Source organism: Ursus arctos, unplaced genomic scaffold, assembly GCF_023065955.2.
Source record: "Ursus arctos isolate Adak ecotype North America unplaced genomic scaffold, UrsArc2.0 scaffold_21, whole genome shotgun sequence".
Taxonomy (NCBI): Eukaryota; Metazoa; Chordata; class Mammalia; order Carnivora; family Ursidae; genus Ursus; species Ursus arctos.
The window spans coordinates 24076209-24104140 of record NW_026622886.1 but is presented as its reverse complement, the minus strand read 5'-3'; the positions used below and the strand labels follow the sequence as shown (position 1 = coordinate 24104140).

At 37.3% G+C, this 27932-nt stretch overlaps 1 protein-coding gene across 2 annotated transcripts in view; it reads right to left on the bottom strand.

Moving 5' to 3' along the window:
• Positions 1-761: 761 nt before the first annotated feature.
• KITLG (KIT ligand) overlaps positions 762-27932 on the bottom strand; it is an 84854-nt gene continuing 57683 nt past the window's right edge. The window contains exons 4-10 of one of the 2 annotated variants that reach the window (XM_026499931.4): positions 27046-27216; positions 24546-24705; positions 23743-23826; positions 14484-14593; positions 13734-13801; positions 12647-12723; positions 762-5898 (exon numbers count right to left, since the gene is read on the bottom strand). In XM_026499931.4, coding sequence (XP_026355716.1) covers positions 12684-12723; positions 13734-13801; positions 14484-14593; positions 23743-23826; positions 24546-24705; positions 27046-27216 — 633 coding nt within the window. In that variant the 3' untranslated portion in view covers positions 762-5898; positions 12647-12683. The remainder of the gene's footprint in view (positions 5899-12646; positions 12724-13733; positions 13802-14483; positions 14594-23742; positions 23827-24545; positions 24706-27045; positions 27217-27932) is intronic. The other variant, XM_026499932.4, reaches the window with a different exon arrangement.

The window sequence follows — 27932 nt, the reverse complement described above, 5'->3', positions numbered from 1 at the left end:
ATGGCCACTAAGAATATCTGCCCTCCTTGCGGCACTCAAGGCTGTGTGCTCTCATCTCTCTCTCTCTCTTTTTGTATTATATGCTCAGGGGGCACTGGTTTGTTCCGATAGAATAAGCTAAGGAATTTTATTGCTTCTTGCTTTGGAAAGTGTTGCTCCAACTGGGTATAGTTCTCCCATCAAAATTTGTCTCACCTTGTAAGTCTTAGCCTCCAGCTCCCCCATAATCCCACCTAGTCTGCATCCATTTCTCCTTCTTGCGTGCTTTAAGGACACGCTGTACGCTTTGCACTTAGGTAGTACTTCAGTGTGGTTTTACGCATAGTACAGTGGTTTTCATCTCTTTTCCCATTAGAAACCTCTTGAGATCAAACAGTGTTAACTTTACAGGTCAGGTAATCGAAGATGGTTTTAGTAACCTGTAAATATTTATTGAATTAAAATGATTTATCTCATGTCCATATAACAACAAAATCTAGATTAATGAATTAGTTTCTGTAGAAAAATTTGATTTTAGCTTAGTAAATGCTCAACCATGTTTTTTTGTTGTTTTTTTAAGATTTATTTTAGAGAGCACGAGCAGGAGGGGGAGGGGTGGGGGAGAAAAATCTCAGACTCCTTGCTGAGCGAGGGCTCAATTTCACGACCTGAGCCAAAACCAAGAGTCAGATGTCCAGCCAACTGTGCCAGCTAAGGCCCCCCTCAACCATGTTTTAAATACGTGTGATAACCTTGACATATCAAATGACAGGGCAAACTTATGAGAGTGCATAAAATTCTTTATTTAGAACAATAAAGTATATGTATATATAATGTAATTTCAAATTCAAACCTGTATAAAAAGGGGTCAGGACATATACCTAGTTTAAAAAGTACACATATAGTATATACACATACACATCACACTTTACAACTTTTTATTTAATTACACGTCAGTCATAATAAACTAGAATAGTGTTGACATACATTTACATTACAAGAGGCGAACTCCAATCTATGACTGAACTAGCAATGTATCTATGCAGCCACCTAAATGTGGGAATACTTTTCAAGTCCATCGATTTAAAAAATAGTGACAAGTGGACACTATAATCACACATTAAACCTTAGAATATAGAATAGGATATTCTTATTGAAAATTTTTGAGTCTTATAGCTGAGAAATCAAGTAATTGAAAATACTATGGTTTTTAAACAATTATCTTAATTTTATTTTTAAAAATAACATCATAAGGATGTAGTTGGAGATGGCAGTTATAAATTTACAGTGCTTAGGAAACATTTTAGGATTATGAATATCCACTTTAATATAAACTATTTCTTTCTAAAATATCTTGTTAGGAAATGAAAGTACCATAATTTTATCTGTAACAAAGGCATTTCCAGACTGGTTGCTGGAAAGAAGCAACACTATAAATTGTGTGATCAAACACCATAAATTACTAGAATTTCAATCTGAATGTTTATATTTTAATGCCAATTTCACAAAATAATACTGTTTCAAAGACAAGCTGGCTTTGAATTAAAATTCTTATCCCACTTTCTAATTTTAAAATGTAATTTATGGATGACCCTTTCCAAATGGATTATAAATTATCTTTTGGTACTAAAAAACTTTGAGCATCTTACATTTTGCACTCTAAACTTTTAATAAAACGAGAGCATTTAAATGCTTAATTTGGTGCATTTCCAATGTTGCACATATAGTATCTTTCTGAAAGGTACTTGTGGTTTTCATTCTTCAGAGGTGATCCAAAAATGTCTACTTAAGCAAAGGAAAAAGCCATCTCTTGCGTAAATGGTTATCCAATTCATCCTACATGAGATTGAATTTTACTCTTACTAATGGATCCTATTTACATTACAAACAAGAACAGCAATGACTTTTTATGTTCAAGTTGCTTATGCACAGAGATCAGAGTTGAATATTTTATATGGAATAATTTCAGATCTATTGTATTATCTTTGTCAGTCATGTATCTAAAGGTTTCACGCCTAAGGAGGTGTGACCTCCAGCTTCACCATATAGATAAATAAAAAATTGAGATCCAAAGAGAAGAGGTGACTTACCAATATCACTTAACAGGAGGGTAGAGGCTTCCAACAATTTCCCCCCACATCCACCTCGCTATGCCAAACTGTCTTTTTGAAAAATATTTCTTAAAGACTAGGTGGGAAAGGCTAAATGACTCATATTGGAATTACATTTTGAAACCAAAACCTAGCTGCACAAAAACATGAAGAGATATCCATGAATTCTGAATGGAGTTTTCTGTTAACTTCAAACCTCAGTTGAATGAGAATACCAAAATATGCCAGAGTTTCCCCAAAGTACTTTAATACTCAATTAAATGTGTTTAATCCTTACTAAAAGCAAACACTGCATTATAAACACATACTTTCTCATACATTTTCATTCTTCACATACTTAATCCTTTTTAAAGAGAACAGGGTACTTATTCTATTATCATATTGAAAAAAATCAATTTGTCTCTGACTCATTAAAAAGTGGCAGTGTGGTAAGCATGTAAGATTATAATACAAACTCCAGCAACACTTCGATATCACTGAGCAGGCACCATTTATCACAGAGCCAGTTTCTTTACAGGCTTGTCTTCTACCAAAGAGGTGCAAAGCTTTTCGTATAATTTAGAATCTGCAGACTTCTGAGATCATTTTAAAAGGCAATTTTGAACTGTTACACAAGATAGCTATCAGATACATGGCACCAATTTAAAAGGTGATTTCATGGTTTATAGTATCAGTTGTGAGTTTTCCATGATTTCTGAAGGATATTCAGCACACATATGGAATAAGATAAAGCAAAGATATATATCTATATATCTATATATATTTATCTCAAAGCAGATATGACAATTCCCAAGCAGCTAGCATCCAAAATAATGTTCAGCCTTTTTCTACTGTTCATGCATTTTATCGAACTTTAGTGTTTTAAAAATTGGTAATTCACATAACTCTCAATGAACCAATACATTAGGCAGAGTATATTGCCCCTCACCTAGCATGCCATAGTTCATAACTTGCTGAATTTGTTTCTTTAACTCTATTGATTAGAACCATGTCCTTGAGTGTTAAAACCCAGCTCCTAGCTTTGAGAACAAAAGTGCATTTATTGTACTCTCAAGCTCATTAAACAGCATTTTTCTCATGCTAAGAGAATCAAAACCATTGATGAAATAAATCAAACTATTGAGAATATTAATCTTCTCAATCTACACCTGACCCACACACATAACTCATACTAATTTCTATCTATTTTCCTCAAAACAGTGTCACACACTGAGACAGGTCCTTTCAGCAATTAAACTGATCTCTGGTTTTATTACTAATTGATTGTATTGGGGGATATTTAAGGGCCTGAATAAGTCAATGAAGCTTCCCAAAGCACCCGGGTTGTATTTTAGAGAAATGACTACCTTTTAAGGAACCCCAGCACTTTAGAGAAGGAAGGGATCGTAGAAATCATCTGGGCTCTTTGGTTCAAAAAAAGAGCAAAGGCCACTTCACTGGAGTTGTATTTGGATCTGCTTTGAACATAATCTAAAATCCAACTATGCTAGAAATTCTTGGACTTTTGAAATAAAAGGAAAGCTCGCAATTTTTCGTGCCTTTTAAATCACTACACTGAAAATGGTCATCTGAGGGTAGAACATGACAATGTTAGGACAAGAATTAAGTTATAATAGAAAGCTTTGGATGCCTTTATGTGTATGTTCATGATATAGTAAAAGAACCTTCATCAAAATAAACCACAAGATATCATTTTAGTCAGATGTTTCTTTGCCTATAAAAAACTGGTAATGGAAATTCACATAATGTCTTAAGTTTTAGTTTAAAAGCATCTTGGAAATTCTTACCAAATGCACTCTTAATAGAACAAACGCTGTTACACATTTTAAATAGCAAACTGACATGCATAACTACATAAAGCTCGCTATTTTTAGTTCATAAACATTAATATACAGTGCTGGATTTTAAATAAATGGATCCTTTAAACTGATAATGCTGATTATACGAGAAATAACTAAAATTTACTGATTTACTTTCTCTCATGATGTAAATTGAAAATGGGACCTTCATATATTCAGCAATTTCTCTTAAGTCCCTTTCCATAACTCTGTAGTGGTTTCAGAATATAAACATTTCATTATATATTTTGCAAGCACAGTTTTTACACTCTTATGGTGGCAGGGGAAAAGGGTGTCGAATGTGCTCCTCAGTGACTGTGCTGTTCAGTGTTCACAGCTTTGGGACATAAGTATTTTGGAAAGTTTCCTCTCTGCAAAGGCATCAATTTTTTTTAGGGGGGTTTATTTTTACACTTCTATTCAACTTAAACTAAAAAACAAAAAACCTAGTTCATCCATTTGTTCCCCTACCCTATCCCTTGCAACCACCGATCTTTGTATCTATGAGCTTGGTATTTTTAATTTTTTTACTTTTATTTTTTTTAGACTCCACTTCTAAGAAAGATCACACGGCATTTGTTGTTCTGACTTATTTCACTTAGCATAATGCCTTCAAGGTCCATCCATTTCACAAATGGCAAGATTTCATTTTTAGAGCTGAATGATAATCCATTGTGTGTGTGTGTGTGTGTGTGTGTGTGTGTGCGCACACGTGTATATACACACACACCCCTTCATCCACTGACCCATTGAGGGACACATTGTTTCCATATCTTGGCTACTGTAAATAATGCAAAGAACATAGGGGTTTATACATCTTTTAGAATTAGTGTTTTCATTTTCCTTGGATAAATACCCAGAAGTAGAATTCCTGGATAATATGGCAGTTCTATTTTAATTTTTTGAGGAAACTCAAAATTTTCCATAGTGCCTGCACCAATGTACATTCCCACCAACAGTGCACAAGGGTTCCCTTTTCTCCACATCCTCACCAATACTCATTAACTTTCATCTTGTTGATAATGGCCATTCTAACAGCTAATGAGGGGATAGCTCATTGTGGTTCTGATCTGCATTGCTCTGGTGAGTGATGTTGAGCACCTTTTCATGTGTCTGTTGGCCAGCTGTAGGTCGTCTTTGGAAAATGTCTATTCAGATCTTCTGCCCATTTTTAAAGTAGATTTTTTTCTATTGAGTTGTATGAGTTCTTCGTAGATTTTAGATATTAGCCCCTTATCAGATATATAATTTGTAATCATTTTCTCCCATTCGGTAGGTGGTTTTTCATTTTGTTGTTGACATCACTGTTCGAATTCAATACTGGCTCCCAGGCATGGTTAGATCCAGCTAACCATGTCCGTTTGTCTAGTGGGATATAGGTTTATGTCGAGAAGAGACGGAGATCAGACCCAGACCATTAATTAGCATCTACAAGGCTGACATGTTGCTTACTCCAATTATTTTGTTCTCACTGCTTTCTATACGTAGAGTTGCTGATGCTATTGAGTTTTTGTTTTTAAAACTTTTTCTAGATCCCTCTGAGAAAAATTATTACCCCCCACTATTCAGGATGAAATCTACTTGCAGAGACGAAGATAACTATGAACTGCAGGTTGTAACTGAAAATAAAGCTGTGTGGCTTTTCGGCAATTAGACACTTCCGGAGGCATGCAGAATGGTGCATGCAGTCTGGGACACGTGCTTTCTCTCCCAACATCAGTTGCAAGTTCTAAATGAGACCACAAGTCCCCGAGGTCCTTAAAATAGAGTCCTGCTCCATGCAAGTTCTTCTTTATAGATGATTAATTCAGTGCCAGTTTCACAGTAAAACACTTTGTTCCAATTTGTGAATCATCCATATAGAGTCATGGGCAGCAAGAACAGATAAAAATGCAGTCTGTCACTCCAGACAGAATATGAATTTGTTTAAAGCTGCTTCATTTATGAAGCAAACATGAACTGTCACCCGCCTAGAGAGGAAAGAAAAGAAAGGTTATGGTGTATCTGCTTTCTGCCGCCTTTTCATTCTCAATAGCTGAATTCATAGGACTACAGATTTAGTAATAGACTTAAAATAAATGCTTCACTTACACAGCCTAAAAGAACTTCACAAATCTTTTCCTAGATGCAGTGACTAGTCACTCTCTCTGATCTTCCTGGTAACATTTAACATTATCTGAAATGATCTTACTGTTTGAGTCTCTCCTCCCATTAGAATGTACGCTCCATGAGGATACAGAGATTTGTCCACCTTTTTTTTTTTTTTTAAGACTTTATTTATTTAGAGAAAGACAGCAGGGGGAGGGGCAAAGGGAGAGGGAGATGCAGACTCCAGGCAGAGCAGGGAGCCCTACTCAGGGCTCGACCCCAGGATCATGACCTAAGCGGAAGACAGACACTTAGCTACCCAAGTGCTCCGTTTGTCTCTCTTTTTTACCTGTGTACTCCAACACCTAGAACAGTGCCTGGCACAAAGGAGATACTCAGTAAATATTCCTTGAACACAAGAATGGATGAAGGTATCCCTGTGGCTTTCACACCCGTTTGCATACCACAGATTGTTTCCGTTTGTGGTAAGAGGGTTATCTTGTAGTCTTGAATTTCTCTAACCAGGCTATGAAAAGGTGGTAGGTAAGTGGTAAGGGGAGAGGCTTTGAAAGACAAAGGCAGTGTCTAGAGAGAAACAGGGTAGCATGAAGGAGATAACCAGTGGAGAAGCTGATCACCACCAACAAATAGCAGCCTTCTGGCCACTGCGCAATGCCCTGTCTTGACCCCTAGCCAGGTTCGAGCCATCACTTCTCCCACCAGACGAATAGCAGCAGCAAGATGGCTTCCACTGTCAGCAAGAAAAGAAAGACAGAATTCCTGGCACCTTACCCTGACAAAGCCTCTGGGGAGGATCATTTGGCCTAACATAGCTTATTGTACTTGTTGAAACAGGAAAGCCAGACATTGTTTCATTTCTTCAGAGCTGGTGTTAATCCACTGAGTTTTGGACTCGGCTTTAGGGTTTACAACTTTCAAGTCAAATATCTGTACTTCCTTAACTTTTTTTTCAGTCACAACCCCTAAATAAATGTGTATGTTGCTTTTTCTTCCCTACTCAATACTCTTTCTCTTTGTCCTTATCAATCCCAGAATCTGTTTTTAAATATTTGAGATCAATGCAGAGGTTATATATAAATTGTGTAAAATTCCATAGTATAAGGCATAAGAAGTGCAGTATTTTTTCCAGTCTCTCTCAGTGAATATACTCAAAACCATTATTACATGACAATTTACCAGACAGAGAACTCTAGAAACTAGAGAACCCGCACCTGGGAAAGGAGAATTAAATCCTGAAAGAAAAATTAAGAAACATTTATATATAGTTTTTTCAGAAATTAAAAATATATAGCAGATATTTTAAAATAAATCTTGATTAAAAAAGCAAAAAGGAATCACAAAAAAAAAATAAAGGAAAAGGATATATTTTTTAAAAGCTAGGAATAGCTTAAAATTCTAAACTTAAGTAGAGAAGCAAGATTGGAAATCTATTTCTAGTTTTGTCCCCAGGTCTCTTAGCAAAGAAAATAAACTTGAAGGTTTGACAATTGTTTTCCCATAGAACAAAAACTACAATTTTTATAATGATACCCTGGATCCTAGCAACAACCTCATGAAATGAGCAGGGTGAGTCAGTTATCCCCTTATTATCTTTGAAAAACCAGGGGTTCAAAGACAATGGACTCATCCAGGAACATACAGCTTAACTAGTTGCAGAGCCAAGGCCTGAACCCAAGTCTAATCCCTTCTTATCCTCTCTATTATAATGTGTCTACAGACAGAGATCAAAAGCAAATCCTCCGAAGCTCTGGAAATTCTTAGAAAGCATCTGGTAAAGAGTCACTGATCTTACCAAGTCCTGTGTGTGTGCTAAATGACCAAACTTGACTCAAGGTCATCCATATTCCATCTCTAGAATCTATTTTCCCCTGTCTTAGCTCAGATCTACAGGAAATGTCCAGGTTGTGTTTCTTTTGTGAATCTCTCCACCAGCCTAATTGTAATAAGAATTATTTTCAACACTTACCATGCTGGGGTGTATCAGTAGTCACTGCTGTCCTAGTGTCTACAAACTCATGCTATTTACGGTCAACCAAACTGGGCCTTCTCTGTGACGATGCAGTTCTTCTCTCAAGGTCTCAATTAAAATTCTTTGTAGCTGACTCCCAAATCCCAAATCTATTATTTCCAGCCCTGCCTGTTCTTTGAATTTCCAGTCTAACATATTTGGCCACTGGTCAGTATTTCCTTAACAGCTCCTTCCCTCATTTTCTTTTAATGGCACTGCCACCTGGTTAGTCCCATAGACTCCAAATCATCCTTGAGTACTACCTGTGATGTCAAGCCTCACATTCCACATGTAACCAGAAGGTGTGGATTCTTTTGCTGCATATCTCCAAAGTGGTTCATGCTTTCCTATTTCCATGGCCCTGTCCCTAGTACAGGTCATCGTTCTCTCTCATCTGTTTGGAAGATTGGCCTCCTACGTGGAACTCCCTGACTCCAGTTCACTCCTCCTATCCATCCGGTCTGGCCACACCAACATCTCATTACTTTCCTAAACCTTGGCTTTGATTATATCACTCATGTCTTCTCTAAGCCCTCCAACATCTCCTCACGTTACTCAAAACAGTGTATGTCCTGTACTTGGAATTTTTCAAACCGATGCCACACCCTTGTTTCTCAGCCTTTTAACCCCTCATGTGTGATCTTCCACTGGGAGTGCAACTGTACAAATGGACTCTTGAACACACTCTCTGCATTTTGGCCTCCCTGACTCAGTTTATGCCCTCTGCAGTATCCAGATTACTCCTTCATTATTGCTATTAAAATTTTACCAATCATCCAAAATCTGACTCAGTATATATGCCACCTCCATCACCTACATTGTGATGAAGCCTTTCTCCTGTTGCTAGTGATTTCTCTCCCTTCAGATAAGGCAACTGGATACGGGTGTACATGGTATAGACCCAGGAGGTCCATACCACACCTTAGTCGAGGACACACCCTGTACAACTATAAGCAGTGGTCTTGCCTTTGATCTCTTATTGCATTTGCCTTGTAAGCTCCTTTCATTGCTTTTTTAACTTCATAAACTTCTAGTTTCCTTTTAAAAATAGGTTATTACGCATATGCCTTATTTCCTTTTGTAGGCTATAAGCAATTTGAGGACACAACTAGGTTATATTGAGCTCTGCATCTAACAGTGTACCTGCTGGAGTGCTGGAATCGTATTTGTGGGAAGAATGAAGAACAAAATTTCCCTATAAATACTCTATTTTCTTTCTTTCTCAAACTGCTACACACAAGCTAATAAATGAAAAATTCTTGGGGGATGCCACCTATGAATACTTGGCATCAGCTCGTTGATTCAATCAGTTTCTAACTTTTTGTATAGAGTTTCGTGTTTGGTGTCAAACACCACTCTAGTATATCGTCAGAGCCAATTTCTTTTGTTTCTAGCTCATTACCTTATAATCCCTCCATCTTCTTTCCTTGTTTTTGAAATATCAAACCCTTCTTCTCTTCATTTTCTAATTACGGGTTATTTCATTGAAGAACTAACTATTCCATTTTCTATTCTAGTATTCCAATATTTGTCTTAATTTATTTTAGCTGGTGAAACTTACACTTCAGGGAGAAATCCCTGCCATAAATCTGAGTTATTCCCTGTAATTTCCCCTTCCTTGTAAACCAAAATAATGGCTATAATCCAAATTATATTTACTTTTTAAAATATATAATAACAACTGCACATTACATTTCCATCTCAGTACTTTTTATTACTGTTTTGTTTCTTGGCAAATTTCCTCTCTTATGTCATATTCTGCTCTCCCAAACCCTTTCCTTTATCGCACCCATACTTCAAGTTTCTCAGCACGTTTTAAACCTGTGGGTATAGGGACAAGCAAAAGGCTTTACACAAAGGGTACTCAGTAAATGATAGCGGTACGTTTTGACTTTGGGGTCTGTAGATTCATGACGAGGAGCTACATCTTTTGTCTTTCTCCTATCCTTCCCATGTCTTTTTTATTTTCATAAATTTTATTTTCACATTAATGCAATTCTGAGATTCTCATCTTCATTTCTAACAAATATTTATTCATCATTTGCATGCACAAAGTATAAGCTATATAGTTTGGTGGGATTCCAAAATGAAATTCAGAAACAAACCCTGCTCTGTAAGAGCTTATGGTTTAGAAGAGGACACAAAACATCTATAAAAGTAACTGTGAAGTCCTATCAATGTGTATTACATGATATATGAAATGTAACATGAAATATAATTAGAGGGCCATAAATTTGGGAAGTCAGCTTTTTGGGGGTGGTATCTGAGCTGAGTCTTGAGAGAGCTTTGCAGACATGATGAGTAAGGTCCTTTATGAAGGAGAATGCCACTTCAGATTACTCATCCATTTCACACTGACTACGCAATAATGGGTGAGGAATTTATTTCTAAACAATCCAGGGTTCCTTTTTAAACTTAGTTTGATTCATCATAAATATGAACAATATTTCACATTTTGAGAAAAAATAGGCATTTCCCAGGACTCTCTTTTTCCCCTTGCTTTGGACATTTTATTTTCCTCTTGACCCAATTCAGCAAATTACGTGCGCGTGCGCACACACACACTCTAAAAATAAAGATTTTTAAAAACTTATTGAGGTAAAAACACTTCCTGTGAGATCTACCCTCTTTCCACACGTTTAGGTTCACTGCAGAGCACGGCTCCCTCTGGGCACAGTGTTCCACAGCGGCTCTCTAGCACTTGCTCGTCTTGCGAACAAATGAAAAAACCCTACTTCGGAAGGACTATCTTCCTTACCAGGGGTTAACCTTTCGTTCAGGGTTTATCCACTCTGTCACACTCATTCAGTAAGCATTTAGTGAGAGTCTACAGCACACACGTGAGTTGCTTGTGAAGGACACACAGCAAGAACCAGCCAGGCTCAGTTCCTGTCCTTGACCTTTTCTGGACTACATGTAACCACGCATGAGCTGCCTGACTATGGTTGCTTTACAATGCAATTGTTTTCCCTTCTAAACAGGTGCCCTGGGCTTCTCATCATAATCCATTTTCCAAATGTCACAGGACAAATACCACTATTAAACGCCACATGATTAAAGACCTGTGTGCCAAAACAGGATCCCAGCGATCAGTGCAGTCCAAAACCAAACAGGACACTACTTGAGACTTTAAGACTCAGTTAACCATGTAATGTGTGGTTTGTGGACGTCTAGCTTAAGGGAGCTGAAACAGCAGAGAAGCAACAGTGAGGCTCATGTGGGGGCTGAAGGGCAGAGAAATTATTTTTCCCAGAAACCTATGATTTCAGCTTGCAGAGTATTACTCCAGAAAATAAAAAGTATCGAGTGAAAGGTCTATCCATTATTTGACAGAAAACACGAGCTTAGAGAGAAGGTAAGATGGTGGGCAGGGGGGAAAAAGGTGCTATTTATGCTTCGGATATGGTGATCAAGGGCACGATTAAAGGCCTAAATGAAGTCCATGTAACAGCGGGATTAAAGTGTTAGAGAACTATGTGACATAATTATTATATCATGGTATCTGGGGCTGTTGAAAAATGTTTTCCAACTACCAAAGTGAGCCCCTGGAGGAGTTAAAAAGCTCTCTGACCCAGCTTCCCTGGGGACGGTTCAATCTGGAGAGAAATCTCTGAATCTGGGACAAAAATGAAACTGGAAGGATAGTGACCTATAAAGAAAAGGCAAAGCTCACCACAGACCAACTATCTCATAACCCCAGAGAGTAAATGATCTTCTGACCGTGAGGAAGTGCAGGGGAGAACTGAAGACTTAGAAAGATGAGAGGGCGTTCATGTTCCATTGTAATAAAGGCGCTCCAGATCCCATGGCCGTAACAAAACGAACAGCAATAGCAATGAAAAGAGCAGGAACTGATGCGGGCTCAAGTCAGGGCCCCTCCCCCAGCCCGCTAATCTGGCATCTGCAGACTGACCCCGGAGAAAGTAGACAGGAGAGGAAACGGGAGCATCAGTGCCTCCTGGCCATGGTTTCGTGCTCTCTCTCCTCCCCTAGCCCTCCACAGACCCGCACTATCATAACAGGTATCTGTTTCTGGTTTATGTTTACTGCATGCCGGGCTCCGGACTGTGACGAGGCATAATTATTACCACTCAGGTGTTAGGTGGCGCTTTCCCTTGACAACTTTCTTCTCCTGATCTATAAGATATTTTGGTCCTTTCTCTTTTTCCTTAAAATAGCAAGGAAACATTTCTGGCATTCGCTTGTTTCAGCATCTAACAATTGAGATACTTCTTCTATTATGTTATAGTAGTTACACCAAACTGAAATAGGTTTGAGTTATTCTTCCTCTGTTATCTTATTTGAGTCCTAATTTGTTCTTTCCCCTTGTCTAATTTTTTTCTGGCCTCAGAATAGTAAACACTCCACTGTTCATTTTTTGTATTCCTCCCATACAAGATGAAACCACTCATCAGGACCACGAATCACTGCTTGCCTTTCAAAATGTCAGAACACACATAACTGAATGGTGCGTAACAGCTTCAGTTAACATACTGACATCAGTTTAATAGTCGACTTAATAAATTTTCTTTCTAAATTTTGGCATCAAAGATGCTGTATAATTCTTGTTAAAGCTTTCATCTTGAGTTCTAAAAACTTACCGAGGTACGAAAGTAACAGTGTTGATATAAGCCACAATTACACCTCTTGAAACTCTCTCTCTTTTTCTTGCAACATACTGAAAAACAATAAGAAAAACGCTTATTTGCTTTAGGAGAGAAATTCTGGAGTACACCGTGATCTGGGCATTGTAAAAGGCAGTTTTTCTGTAAATACAGTAACAAAAGATGGCAAAATTGAGTGGAAAGCTTACCTTCATAAGAAATACTAAAGAGAAGAAGGAAGACTTTATCTGCCTCCATATAGTCTTCCTAAGTAGTGTAAAAATTCTCTCTGCAAATGCATATACAAAGCATGATAGAAGAGAAAGCAGTAACATGCCAAATGAAACTATAACTAGAGGTTCATCAAAATATTAGTATTCAGGCAATATGGGGTAAGGTAAAAAGGGATTAGCATCAGCTACACTCAATGGAAAGTTACCTTAAAAACAATTTTTGTGTTTGGCTTTGGAGAAAATACTAAACAGACTGAGAAAAGTTAAGGGCTCCAAAAGCTAGAGTGAAGTCAAATATATCAAGTACGCAAGAGAAAGTCACTGCAAGTATCCTGACTAGGAAGTAACCTTATGCACTGGGGGTTTAAGGAAGAATGAGACAAAGGTACAGTTTAGAAGGGGAAAGGAAAAGCAAGATTCTGAGGCAGCTCAGCCAAGACACCATAAAGATATGAAGATGATGACAACTGCCAAAGAGCTAAGAGACACAGGAGGAATCTGTATGTCCTGTTGGTAGCATGGAAATGAAGGAGAATATGCAGACTTGCCCCAGAGCCCCATGACTGGGCGTCTAAGCAAGATGCTGCTGCTTACAGAAATGGAGCTGAGACGACCACTACTGATACCTTAAATGGGTCATGAAGACACCATTGTGAAGGTCTTCTACGGGTAAGTGGAGAGGTGGGAATGAAGCAAGTGTGAGAGGTAGGAAATGTGGATAAAGGCCATCGACATGCATTGGGAGCTGCCATGGAGAGCGAACAACTTCTTAAAGATATATGAGCACGTGCATGGTAGGTGAAATGGCAACATCGAGCTTATTTATGCACATATTTAGCAAAATAAAGTACCTTATTTCATTATCCTCTTCATTAATCTGTATATTTTCAACTGTCCTTGTGAGATTTGGTTGTTTCTTCTGGGAAAAGAACAAGAGTATATATAATAAAAGTATCAATGAATGGTATAATATTCAAGAGGTTAATGGTCTCTACTTTTATATTTTATGTCAATAACTCCAATATCAGGTTTTTTTTTTTTTTCAGCATGCAGCATGTAAAATACTTTTGCAATAAAAACATGAAAAATGCATCGTATTATCGACTCAACATTTTTAGGGGGTTGGAAGTGAAAACGTAATAGAGAAACTGAAAGATTTAAATAGTAATCAAATTCAAAAGACTTTTCAAAAAGTTGAATCACAATGATTTAGCACATTTTAAAATTTTAGATAGGTCTCTGTGAGAGGAGAACACAAGAACAGAAATCCAAAATGGTAGATAATACAAATGGCATTTCTATTTGGCCTTAAGCACATATGATTTGCAGCATATTTCTTCCTTTTTATATTTAGTGCAGGCTATTAAAACCAGTTCCCATTTCTTAAGTGTGCATTTTCAGTGGGAGGGGTTGCCTCCTAAGCATGAAAAGGAATACAGGGAAAACCTTAAGATTTACAGTCTGTTGAGACTAAGTTAAGGTAGGACCTTTTCTCAGAAAAGGGCAGTGTGGTAATCATTTATGTAAATATAGTATGCACAAATATCTAAAGTTCACGAAGTTTTAATCAAGGAAAAAAAAAAAGGAATAGCAACCCTTACCTTCCAGTATAAGGCTCCAAAAGCAAACCCAATTACAAGAGAGAAGAATGCTGGCAATGCCATGGCTGCCCATTGTAAGCTGGAGTCTCCAATGGGGTTTGAGGCCTTCCCTGTAATTAAAACAGCACGGTGGTGAACACAGCGTATTCCTGCTGGCGGTTTTGCTCTTATGCTGTGGTTGTTCTCAGCTGTTTCTGTAACGCACTCTTGATCTAGCGCTGTTTAAAATATTTGAAACACTGATTTTTCTGCTGAGTATTGTTTTGGGACAGCAATACAAGTCCTTGTCATCTCCAAAATATGTAAGTTGAAAAATAAAAGAAAACCCACTGAAGGATATCCGACGTGGCTGATGTTGACACACAGGGAACGCAGACGACATATTCCTAAAAGTGATTTATACTATCAAGCAAATCCATTTTCTGTGACTTTATCATCTAAAACCTTTTTGTTTTCTCACTCTTCACACCTTGCCAAGAAATTTTAAAGAAGACATTTTGCAACCCGGATCAAGGACGGTATGCATTAAGCTGTTTAGCCTGCCGCAAATAATAAGTCATTAAATGAACTTAGTGGTTAGAGTATTTTTAGGTACCTCATGCTTCGAGTCATGGCGTTTCCTCATCACACCTGCAGTATACCTACTGGATGCCAGAGAGTGCCCAACTCTGTGATGAGGACTAAAGGTTTGATTTTTTGGACCTTTTATGTTGAAAAGCTTGAGACCATTAAACACTAAAGAATGGCTGAAAGCACCAGTGCTTAGTCTAAGTAACAGTGAGAGACAGAGAGAGAGGGAAAAAACAGGTGAGATTAACTTGGCACCCCTTTTGATCTTAGCTCAGCTCTTCCATGTTAATTCATGAATTAAAACACCTCTACCACAAGGGTCTCTTCTGTCTCCTTACAAGGAACAACCTGGTTGTTTGTTAGAGACACGGACACATGTGCCAACCTGTACAAAAAGGACTGAAAATCTTCAGTACTCTTTTGATGAAGGAATACATTTAGAAATTATACATTTTCAGCAATTATAGGATCAAAATGTAAACTAATCCAAGGTAAAGTGACTGTTTTGGGCTATAATATTTTGCAATATTTGGGATACTGTGTCAGCCTATAGTCACCTAGTTAACATATTAAGCACCTAAAGTAGATAATACAAAAGAACCAAACCACTGTATGTGTATAAAACATTTGCAGGGAGAACATGAACTTACAGATTTAACCTGAGAGGCAAGAAACGAATCTTACCTACTGCAGAGAGAACAGGAATTGCCCATTTCCCCACCATTTGTAAACTGGGAGCAGGAAATTCACTAATTCCAGGACTCCTATTTCCAAAGGGCTCTAATAGGAAGTGTGTGTGTGTGTGTGTGTGTGTGTGTGTGTGTGTTGGGTAGAGGGTGAGTCATGGGTGCCCCTTAAACTTAAGGAAGGGCGATGGGGAGGGAGGTGGGGTCTTCCATTCATATAACTATGAATCACTTCCTTGAGACTAGACTAGCCTAGCTTCTGACCCACCCGCCATCCTACAGCCTCGTGGGAAATACGTCTTGGCATTTTAAAGTAGAATTCAACATGAACTCGTTCATCAAAATAAACCAGAGTTACAACATGGGATTTGGTATAATTGAAGTGGTACTACTATTATTGTAATAATACAGCTATTTTAAGGGTTATATCAAAGGTTGTGTGTACTAGTCTGGGATTTAACTACCATTTATAGAAGTGTTTTTTCTCAGAAAATGGATTCAGAATTATAAGCAATTCTTGCCATTTTAGGAATTTTAATATCACTCTCTGTACATAACTTGGCTGTTTGCGGTTGTATTCCAGTAACAAGTATGAATTCTTGATGGCCATTGTGCTATTGATGAAGGATAATTGGAAGGCAGGCAGGGACAAGGCCTCCAGGCCCAAGAGGAAACCACCCTTAAAAGGATTTTTTACACTGCCCTGGAAGGAACTCTCCACCCTTTCCCATGTGACAAAAACCTGATTGGATGACAGGCCCAGGAAGGGTTCATCAAATTGAAACAGCCTGTCAATAAGCCCATAAGAACCCCTAGACTTAGAAACTCCAGTGGCAACCCCTTCGGGTCCCCTCCCATCTTGGGAGCTTTGTACTATCATTTTGCTATCGCTCAGTAAAGCTTGCTTTGCTGCCCACCAGTGTCTGGTCTACCTCTTCATTCTTCAAAGTGGCATGACCAAGAACCATGGGCACCATCGGAGAAAAAAAATCCTGCAACACTATGGCCCACAGCGTCTATTGGGACTGAGTCTGGTTATGATGGATTTGACCAGGTGACCTCCTAGAGGGGTCCCCTCATGAAGGTATACAGAGAGAACAAAGGAAGCTATTGATATTTTTGTCCCCAGACTCCAATGGAAAACTAACGAGCTAAGATGGTGCTATGGAGAATTCTATTACATCTGTGTGGGTAGCCAGATGCCCTGGAATCAAGGCAGCCAACACCCTATATTCTTCCTGTTCTTTCCAAAAGCCAGATCTTCATTTGAGCCATTCACACCACAGGAAAGACCAGCAACGAGCAGAAGTGGCTTACTAGAATGCGATATTCGGGGATTCCCCGCTCAATCTTTCTCAGGAGAACAGCCCCTAAAGAAGATGTTCCCAACAAATCCATGCTGGACAAGAGACCTAACTAAAGAGACACGGACTCACTCTTCCAGAGTAGTGACTTTTTAACCACTTTAAAAGTTCCACCCCCAGGACTATGGCCCCAAAGTCCTAGACTCTGACTGAGACACTGCCGCAGTCCACCTGCAGGAGAGAGGGAGGGAGGGAGGGGCCTGGTAAAGACTGGGAGGGGGAAGGGACCAGAGGAACTGAGCTTCACCTCCTTGAGGGATCAAGGTTACTTTGCTTTTGTTATTTCTTATTAATGCAAAGAGCTTAATAGCCAGCCTTTGGTTCTCTCCAGTGATACTGCCATCCCTCTTGCAGAGAGAGAAAAAGGATTATATCAGAAAAGGCTTATTCATATCTCCAGGGCATGACTCCCAAGAGTTTCTACGGCTGCTATCTACCAGGGATCAATGAGATTTGAACTGTGTGCCTCAAGGCCCAAGTGGTGGGTATTTGGTACCGATGCCCAAGCTAGTAACAAGGCTTTGCTTTTATGTAAAGATTGCCATGGAAAACTTGTAGGGTGAGGGAGCTCATCTGGACAGGATTTCAGTAATCCCAAATCCCTGGGTTGTTGCTTTAACTGTATATCATTATTATGAAATGGCCCACTGTCCAAAATTCGTGGGAACTGGCTTGACTAATAATACCCAACATCTGTTCAAATACAGAACATGAAAAACCGTGCTACAATTTTGCTGAACTACTTTTTCGAATGATTTTGCTTATAGGCATCACCATACTTGTGAGCATGGACCCTCTTGGTTCTTAGAAAACCTGCAACTCAGTACTCCTCCTTAATTCAGATTCAAAGCTCATTGTAGGCTTGCCACAATTACTGACCCACAGCCTTGGTGCACCTAATTGTTCTAATAATGATGAACACATATTATACATAAGGCATGGCTCCAAGTTCATGCATGTTAACACATTTAGAACTCACAGAAACTCTATGAAGGAGGTACTATGATCCTTCATTTGACTGGCAAGTCCAGAGAGATTAAGTAAGTCGCTCAAGGTCACATGGTTATCCAAGGGCTAACACTGGTATATAAGCCCAGGCAGTCTGACTCAAAGACTCTCTTATTAGAAGATGTATAATGTAATGTCAAAGTAAGGACTTCTTGCGTATCGTTTAAATACTGTCTACAAGGATCTTAAACATTCTTTTAGCTTGGTACAAAGGAGATTCCTATTATTTTGAAAACACAACTCCTTTTGGATAACTTTAACACTTTTATAAGGGAGAATCATGGGATAAGATAAGAGAGGACATTCACATCTCAGGACTCCTTCATATATATTGGTCTTCCGGCTAGCATGGCCACTATTTGGGATTTTATCCTGCAAACTAGCCTGGTCACTTCAAATTTCCCAGGCCATATGTCCCCCCAAAAGTCTTATCTCCTTTATGCTACGACTAAAAACATTTACATACTTCTATTATAATACATATATATATGATATATATAGAGAGATATATATGACATATCTCTCTCTCTACATATGATATATATGATAAAGTACTAGGACTGTTTCTTTTACAAGAACGTAAGCTCTTCAAAAGCTAGTTTTTGTTCATGGGTATCTAAGTGCCATATTGATGAGTGATGTCTCCTGACAAAAAGCTGCAAATTATGCAAGATCCATATTTTTTTTTTACAAAAAGGAAAAAAATAGGAAAGCAAAACAAAGAAAAAAGGCTGGCCATTCATTTTGTAATAAAAAAAATGAATAGGTGTTTTATATTCAGTTGTCTTTTGAGATAAGTAGAAAAGACTTTTGCTTCCAACCATGATTATAGCAGATTAGCATTCCCAACCTAAATAATTATTAGACAAATTATTGGAGGCAGTTATTTTCATACATTAGACAACAGGTAGCTCAAGAATGTAATCTCTAAGAGTAAAAACACACATGGTAAAGCGCATGATTGTCTTCACTTTCTGGCTGGGAGGTATGGAAGATGGAAACCAAGTAGGGTTCAGTAGTCTCAGAGAGGGAATTAGACACTAAAGTTTAGGGATGCAGATGTGGCTGGAGTTTGTGGGGTGGGGTTATTGGTGCTGTGCAGAAAAGGAGCACCAGGAATCTCTGGAGGAATCTCCTTAAGTCATTGGTTAAAAAAATAAACTGTACATGCAAAGGAAGAGACTTCACAAAACCTGGCAATGAACAATACCTGGGAAGGTATGACCTTGACAGAGACAAAGGAGTTCTGACAAGAATGGGAAGATTTTCTAGGCACTCAAGAGCTATCTCAGAAATTCCATGCCTTAGAAATAAGCCTACTCTCTCCCTTCCCTCTAAGAAAGCTTAAAAACAAGACTGGGAAGGAAAATAAATATAATCTGCCACTAACTGAACTGCCTATCTGTACAAAACTCAAGTCTCTAAAGAAATGCTACAAAATCTGCATTCTTGTAAACATACTATCCACAATATCCAGCATGTATTCAAAAATTACTAGCCATTTAAAAGGAAATGTGATCCATAATCAGGGGGAAAAAAGCAGTCAATACACACCAACCCTGAGGTGACCCGAGATGTTGAGATTAGGAGACAAATACTTTAGAAATTTAGAACTACAGTTGACCCTTGAACAATGCCGGGGTTAGAACACCAACTTCCTGCACAGTTGAAATCTACATATAACTTCGACTCCCCTAAAACTTAACTACTAATAGCCTACTGTTGACTGGAAGCCTTACCAATAACAATTAGCACATATTTTGTATGTTATATATAATATATTGTGTTCTTAATCTAAAGAAAATGTTAAGAAAATCATGAGAAAATACATTTATAGTACTGTAAAAATCTGTGTATAAGGCAACCCACATGGTTCAAACTCTTGTTGTTCAAAGGTCAACTGTATATCCAGGGGCCAAAAAGAAAAAAAATTATCATAATGAATATGCAGATGGAAAATCTCAGCAGGAAAATGTAAAAAGAATTAGATGCAAATTCTAGAATACAAAATACAAACTTAGCAATGAAAAAATGTACTAGATCCAAACCCATAGAATGTACAGCACCAAGAGTGAACCCTACATAAAACAGGCATTTTGAATGGTTATGATGTGTCCATGAAGGTTTATCAATTTTAACAAAGGTGCCTCTCTGTGGGGAATGCTGATAACAGGAGAAGCTGCACATGGGTGTGGACAGGGGGTGTGTGGGAAATCTCTGTACCTTTCCCTCAATTTTCCTATGAACCATAAACTGGTCTAAAAAAAAATTAGAAAAAAAAAAGTACTGGATGAAAAGTTCAACAGCTTACAGATGGCAGAAGAGCCAGGAAACTTGAAAACAAGTAAATAGAAATTATGCATTTTGGTGAACAGAGAGACTGAGGAGAGGGAAAAAAATCTGAACAAAACCTCCGTGATCTGTGAGACAATTATCAAACTACCTAATACACATGTGACTGGTATGTGTGTGATTATACTATGTGCGATTCTTCTTAGAAAAAAATGAAAAATATTTGAAAAAGTTATGGACAAATTTTCCCCAAATTTTGGGGTAAATACACTTATATGCCAAAGAAACTTGACAAAAAGCAAAACCCCCAGTCCTAGGCATATCTTAGTCAAGCTATTACACAGAAGAGGGGAAATGACCCAGTACATATGAGAACAAATACAAACTCTGGATGCCTTTTTGTCAGAAACAAAAGCAGGAAGACAATTGAGTGACATCTTTAAAGGATGGGAAAAAAAATTCTGTGAACCCCAAATTCCATATCTAGTAAGAAGCACCTACAATACTGAAGACATTTTTTTCTTAAGTAGGCTCCATGTCCAGCACAGAAAAAAGAAAAAAGATGTTGTTGCCAGTAGATTTACACTATGAGAAATACTAAAGGAAGTTGTTTAGCCTGAAAGGAATTAATTACTAGATGGAAAGTTGGGCTTACAAGAGGGTATGCAGAGTTTAAGAAATAATATGTGGGTAAATATAAAAGACAACTATTTTCTTTTGCTTTTTAAAAAAGACATAGGATAGTTTAAAGCAATGATTATAAGACTTATAACCTATGAGGCTTATAACCTATGTAGATCTACATGTCAACATAGCACAAAAGATGATTCTCATATTTTTGCTTAAGTGCTACAATATTAAGTAGAACAATGCAAGATGTATATTGTAATTCCTAAAACAACCATAAAATAATGCAGAGATCTGTTGAAAATAATAATAAAAAAAATAACCCCAAATCAACCTGCGAAGGAGAAATAAACAAATGAGGCAAATAGGAAACAAAATGGTAGGCCCAAATCCAACCATACCAATAACTGTATTAAATATAAATGGATAAAACACTCTAATGAAAAGTCAAAGACAGCCTAGCTAAAATAGCAAGGCCCAACTATATACTGTCTACCAGAGATGTTCTTTAAAAATAAAGACAGAAGGTTGAAGAAAGGTATACCATGAAAATAGTAAGCATAAGAAAAACTGGCTCCACTAATGTAGACAAAATACACTTCAAGACAAAGAATTCTAGCAGAGGTAATGATGAATATTTCACTAACAATATAAAGGTCTGTTAATCAGGGAACCTATAACAATAAGCAATCTATAACCACCTAATAAGATAGCTCCAAAATATAGGAAGTGAAAAACTCATAAACGAAGGAGAAATGGCCAAATCCACAAGCAAAAGATTTTTAATTCTCCTCTCTTAGTAATTGATAAAAAATTAGACAAAAAAATTAAGCATATAGAAGATCTAAACACTATCAGCCATTTTGACCAAATTTGAGAATGCTACACTTGATATTTGAATGATACACATAAGTTTCAATAAATTTTGAAAGATTACAATGTATGTTTTCTGACAATAGGATTTAGAAACCAACAAGATATCCAGAAAAACCACGTTTAGACATTAAATAACCCACTTTTATATTGCCCATGAATCAAAGAAGAAATCACATGGAGAATTAAAAAATATTTTTAAAGAAATAATAATGGAAACACAACATATCAAAGTGTGTGGGATGCAACTAAAGTTGTTTACATGAAAATTTATAACTTTAAGTGCTTATATCAGAAAATTAGAATGGTTTAAATCACAAATTAAATTTTTCTACCTTAAGAACTTCAGCTACAACTTAGCTGAACTAAACCCAAAGTAAAAAGAAGGAAATAATAAATATTAGAAATCAATGAAATATAAATTAAGCCAGAGGTTGCATCTTTGAAAAGATTAGTAAAATAAAATCAGGAGTTAGTAAGAAAGACCTTAACTGGCTAACACACAGTCCTTTTTTAAAACTTTTCAGATCTGATGTGTTCTCTGTTTCAGAATTTCAGATTTTAGAAGGTTCTGTCTACAGATATTGTATATAATATCCTCAGTGAAGTCTCGGTAGCACACTGTAATCAAACACCGTATTTCAGTAGTGAAACCTTTAAATATTCACTTTTAGAAGGAAAAAGACTACAAACAGCCTTAGCTTAGCTTAGGTCAGGTCAGGTTTTGGTGGCAAAAATTCCAAAACAAATGGATTTTAGAGGTTTTTAAAAAATTTCTGAATTGCAGAATTGCTCTTGTGGATTTGTACTAAATCGATTACTCCTTTTTATACGTAGGTCCTCTATGTCCCTGAACATATGACAGTGCCCCATTACTAAGTCTTAAGGGATGACTTTCTTAGCGAAGATCATAGGACGATTTTTTTTTCCTTCTACAGCTTCCATGAAACTAGAGGATCAGAATATTTAGTAAAATCCAATGACCTTTATAATAACCTTGCCTGTATTTGAAAAGAGGACATTAGACTTCCAGGAAATTGGGTTCTTAGTCAAAGAGGACAGAAATTTCAGGCAAAGAAAAATATTCTCCTCTAACATAATTTTATAGTAAATAAAATCATCATATGTACAAATACAGAATAGTAAATACTGATATATACAAAACTGAAAATATCCTTGGAACTCTATACAACCAACATCTGTACTTTCAATTTTAAAATTCCATTTTTGTCAGGCAATTCCACAAAAATATATTGACAATGAATAAAGCTTAAATCATATTTCTAAAAGTAATTATATGACTTACTTAAAATAATCTTAGCAGATTTTGACCCAATTCTCTAAAGATCATCTTGAGTTGTAGGGAAACCCATTTCTACAAACCTTTTATTTAAAAAAAATTTTTTTTAAAGATTTATTTATTTGAGAGAGAGAGAGCACACAAGCAGGAGGGGCAGAGGGAGAGGGAGAGAGAATCTCAAGCAGACCCCACACTGAGTGAGGAGCCCAAGTGGGGCTCAATCTCACAGCCCTGCAATCAGGACCTCAGCAAAACCAAGAGTCAGACGCTTAAGCAACTGAGCCACCCAGGCACCCCCAAATTTTATTTGAATTCTAGTTAGTTAACATAGTGTAATATTGATTTTAGGAATAGACTTTAGTGATTCATCACTTACATACAAACCTAATATTTAATTCTCAGGAAGGCCATAACAGGAAGAACAGTAACAGAACAGTATTAATAGTAATAATTGCAGAAATTTCCTTTAAAGCCCATGCAATACTCCCATAGGTGCTAATTGGAGCCATGCATGCATTAAATCAGATGTATGTACTTACTATTACTGCTACTGCTGTCATTCCTAAGGGAGCTGGCTGCAACAGGGGGTAACATAAATGGTTTTGTGACACTGACTCTGGAATCTAAATAGAAAGCAATAATGTGTCAGTGTTGCATGGTGATTTACATAAATTACAGAGTGTGCAAAAGGTTGAAGTGCAATACCAGAGTTCTTTCAAGGTCTGCTTCCCAAATTTTGATTATTCAGATCCTATTTATTTCTTACTGGGTCCTGTTCTATTTTTATTAAGTTCATCACGGTCACTTTATAGAACAAAGATTCATTGCCTACATATGTTAATAAATATAACACAAATTGTTGGTAATTAGTCTTAAAAAAAAAAAAAAAAAAAACAATGGAAGTAGATTTTGTACTACAGGGACCCAGTGGGAAAAAAAAAGGTCTCAATACAGAGTAACTGGTGAAGATCAGAATTCATGACTCAGAGGTAGACCTTAAGGAAAAGATTTGAAAAGGGGACATTAAGAAAACTGGAAATGAAGAATAACATACACTACACAATACTAGCAAATATCAGATAAAAAATGAGTCACTATCTCCCATATTGTTTACCCACACAAAATTCTTATATTTGAAAATGATGACTGTTGCTTTGGTTTGAAAACCAACAAATCAACTGATCACTTCCTTCATGCCATTGATATATGTCTTTATATTAGACATATACACATATATCTTTCTCTAGCTACACATATATTTGAGTCAGAGGTAGATTCTTACCTATACATACAAGATTCAAGCTTACTTTTGACATTTAAATTGGAAATGCTTATGTCTTACCTTTTTCAGGACTTAATGTTGAAGAGACCACACATTCACTACTTTTAGATGCCACCGTCTCCAAGTCCTTGAGGGCATCAATGGATCTATTAAAAATTCTGAAGAATTCTTCAGGGGTAAAATGCCTGAGTTCTGGGCTTTTAGGTGATTTTTTTACATTCTAGAAGAAAACAGGATTATATTTTTCAGATAGTTTACAGATTTAACTGATGTCAAGGTAAAAAACTATCAATATGCCCCCCAAAGATTCAAGTAAAACTAACGCTTTCAGACGACTGTTTTAACACACATAATACAAATTGGTACTGTAAGATAGTGATCCCATCCAGTTTGGTCTGGAGCTCAACTCCAGATAAAGGAATGGAGTGGTGGTGGGGGTAAGGTGAATAGAAAACCAAAACAAACTAATGGTAGCAACAAATTAGAGACACTGTCCTTTAGAGATGCTTATTAAAATAATTATTCCTCATTAAAAAAAAAAAAAACCCTCTGTAACACATGCTCCAAATAGCCCAAAATGAAAAAGTCTGATGATACTAAATATTGGCAAGAATATGGCACCAGGGGGACTCTCATACACTGGTGGAATGAGATAAATTGGTGCATTTGGTACCATCTAATAAGGTTGGACATGTGCCCATTTTGTAACCCAGAAATTCCACTTTTAGGTGAATACTCTAGAGACGCTCTTGCACAGATGCACCAGGAGACATACCAGAAAGTTCTTAGCAATAGTGTTATATAACACTTACATCAAACAACAGAAGAGTGGTTTAATCATGAGAGACTCTTAACTACAGGAAACCAACTGAGGGTTGCTGGAGGTGAGGTGACTGGGTGATGGGCATTAAGGAGGGCACGTGATGTGATGAGCACTGGGTGTTATAACCAACTGATGATTTACTGAACTCTACATCTGAAACTAATGATGTACTATATGTTGGTCAGTTGAATTTAAATTTAAAAAAATGAAAAAGAAGAGTGGTTTAATAAATATTGGTATATTAAGTCAACTCTATAAGCAGGAAAAGCTTAATTTCAGCTATATGCTTCAAAGTGGTGGTTATATCTTATAAACATAATGCTGAGCAAAAGAACTGAGTTCAAAAGAATAAAGAACATGATTAATTTCTAGAAATTCCCCAAGAAAGCAAACCAGAAAACTATATTTTAGGAATTCATGCATGCATGGTTATCTGTAAATAAAAGTAGGTAATAACACCTATGTAGCACTTGGTATGTACCGCACTAAGTGCTTTATACATAGTAGCTCCATCTCCAAAACAACGGAGAAACACCACCTGGGTTCTAGTGCCAGGATTAGTAAGTGTATATTCTCTGGTATTTGGGATGCTCTTCCTGACATCACTATTTACCTAACACTAACTCATCTTTCAAGCCCCAGTGGGTGGATTATTTCCTTCATGACACTGTTCCTCATATGCCCTACTTTTTGTGACCTCTACCTCTTATTGCCATCAGAACACTATTTGTACCAATACGATATAAAAAGACATGTTAACTCTGTCACAGACTGTAAGACACACTAATTTAGAAATGAGAAAGTAAAGCAATAAAAGTGATGAAATGCAGTGAGGAGGCTCTTAGTATGGTAAGAATTCTGAGTTTGAACACAAACGGGACAGCTATTGGGTCTTGAAGAGAAACTGGAATTTGGATGAGAAGAAGTATTTAAGTTGCAGAGTACAGAATCATGCTTAAAACCTTGGGTTTAAACATCTAGAAGGCCTGTGGGGTAGACGCTGAATTGTGAACTCTGTGCCTAAGCAGGTCTCCTAAGACCTAGTTTATTATAGATGTGGTATTCTAAAATAATCATAAACATGTGTATTAAGATTTATTTTGCCAGACATGGTACTAAGGCACTGATCACAAGTCACCTGACGTCAGCTCCACGAGGTGGATCCTGTCACTGTCCTCATTCTAGGCATAAAGAAAGTGAACACAGAGACGTTAAGTTCACAAAAGTAACTGGTGACCGAGTCAGGATTTGAACTCTCACACCTCTTGTTAATCTCTGCACACTGCCTCGTCCGTACACTTCGATCTCAAAGCATTGCCAGGCCCACATTCTGAAGCTGGTGACAGCTAACCAGCCAATGACCTGGAGATGTTAAGGTGCACTTCATCATTGCAACATGCTTACTGTGGCTAGGAGGGCAAGTCTGACTGTTCATTATAGGTAATTTTCCATTTAAAGGTAAATGAACATTTGTAATCTAAAAGGTGGGTGATGAGGACTTCACTCGTGAAATAAAAGGCTATTTTCTTACATTGTTGTGTGAATAAATTTTTTTTATATTAAGTGACATCTAAGCCTTAATGTATCATTGCCGTGTGACTATGACCACCTATTTTCTGTGCTCACCTTAAAAAAAATTTAAAAATTTCACAAAGACGCCACCACCCTTGCCACCAGCAATCAGCATAGGTCTTAGAGAAGAGCAGTAAGAAGCAATCCCAAGGAATACAAAGTTACCTCAAATGAGTGTTCTTCCATGCACTCCACAAGGTCATCCACTATTTTCACAAGTTTGTCTATGATAGAGTAATTACTCAAGCCTTCAGAAATATTTGAAAATTTGTCCAGAAGATCAGTTAAGCTGACTGACAACTGTTCCACCATCACGCTTATCCAACAATGACTAGGCTGCAAGAAAATGAAAGAAAGGAAGATAAAGGAATCTATTGTAAATACAGTAAACTTGGAGCACGCTGCTTCAAAGACATTAATGTTTCAGTTGCTGCTGGACAAAGAACTTCCTTATATCAGAATAGGTCAGTTCTTGTGTTTTTTTTTTTTTTTTAACTCAGATTTAACACCTGCTTCGAAATTTGCAAATGAATAAAGACCTGACCAAAGTATTGACGGTAAAGAATGTTGCTCTTCCATGGAAGTAAATTAAAGATGGAGCCAAGTCTCACCCTTGACAAGGTCTACTCCCTTTACTCACACTGTATTTAGAAAAGCTTTATGCTGAGGGAGTTAGAAAAAAAAAATCATTGTAGGGGGGAGTCCTAGACCTCAAGGACTTGCAGTCTTTGGTGAACTGGAATATGAAACAACGGATTAAAAATAGCTTATTTTCCCGAAGTACTTGATAGATTCCAAGGCTTCTTCATAGATAAATTCATGTGGATGTTTAAAAAACAACAGTCCTGGCAGGAACGTGGTCTGAGAGAAGCACTTTTGCCTTAGCAGCAGGACCAGCGACATAATTTGTGGAGCCAAGTGCAAAATGATAATGTATTTATTGTTCAAAAATGTGTTCAGTAATGAATCATGACAAGACGGTGACAGCGGAGCTTTACACCAAGCACGGAGCCTTGCCCATGGAGCTAGCCCTGCCGTTGGCGAGAAGCTCA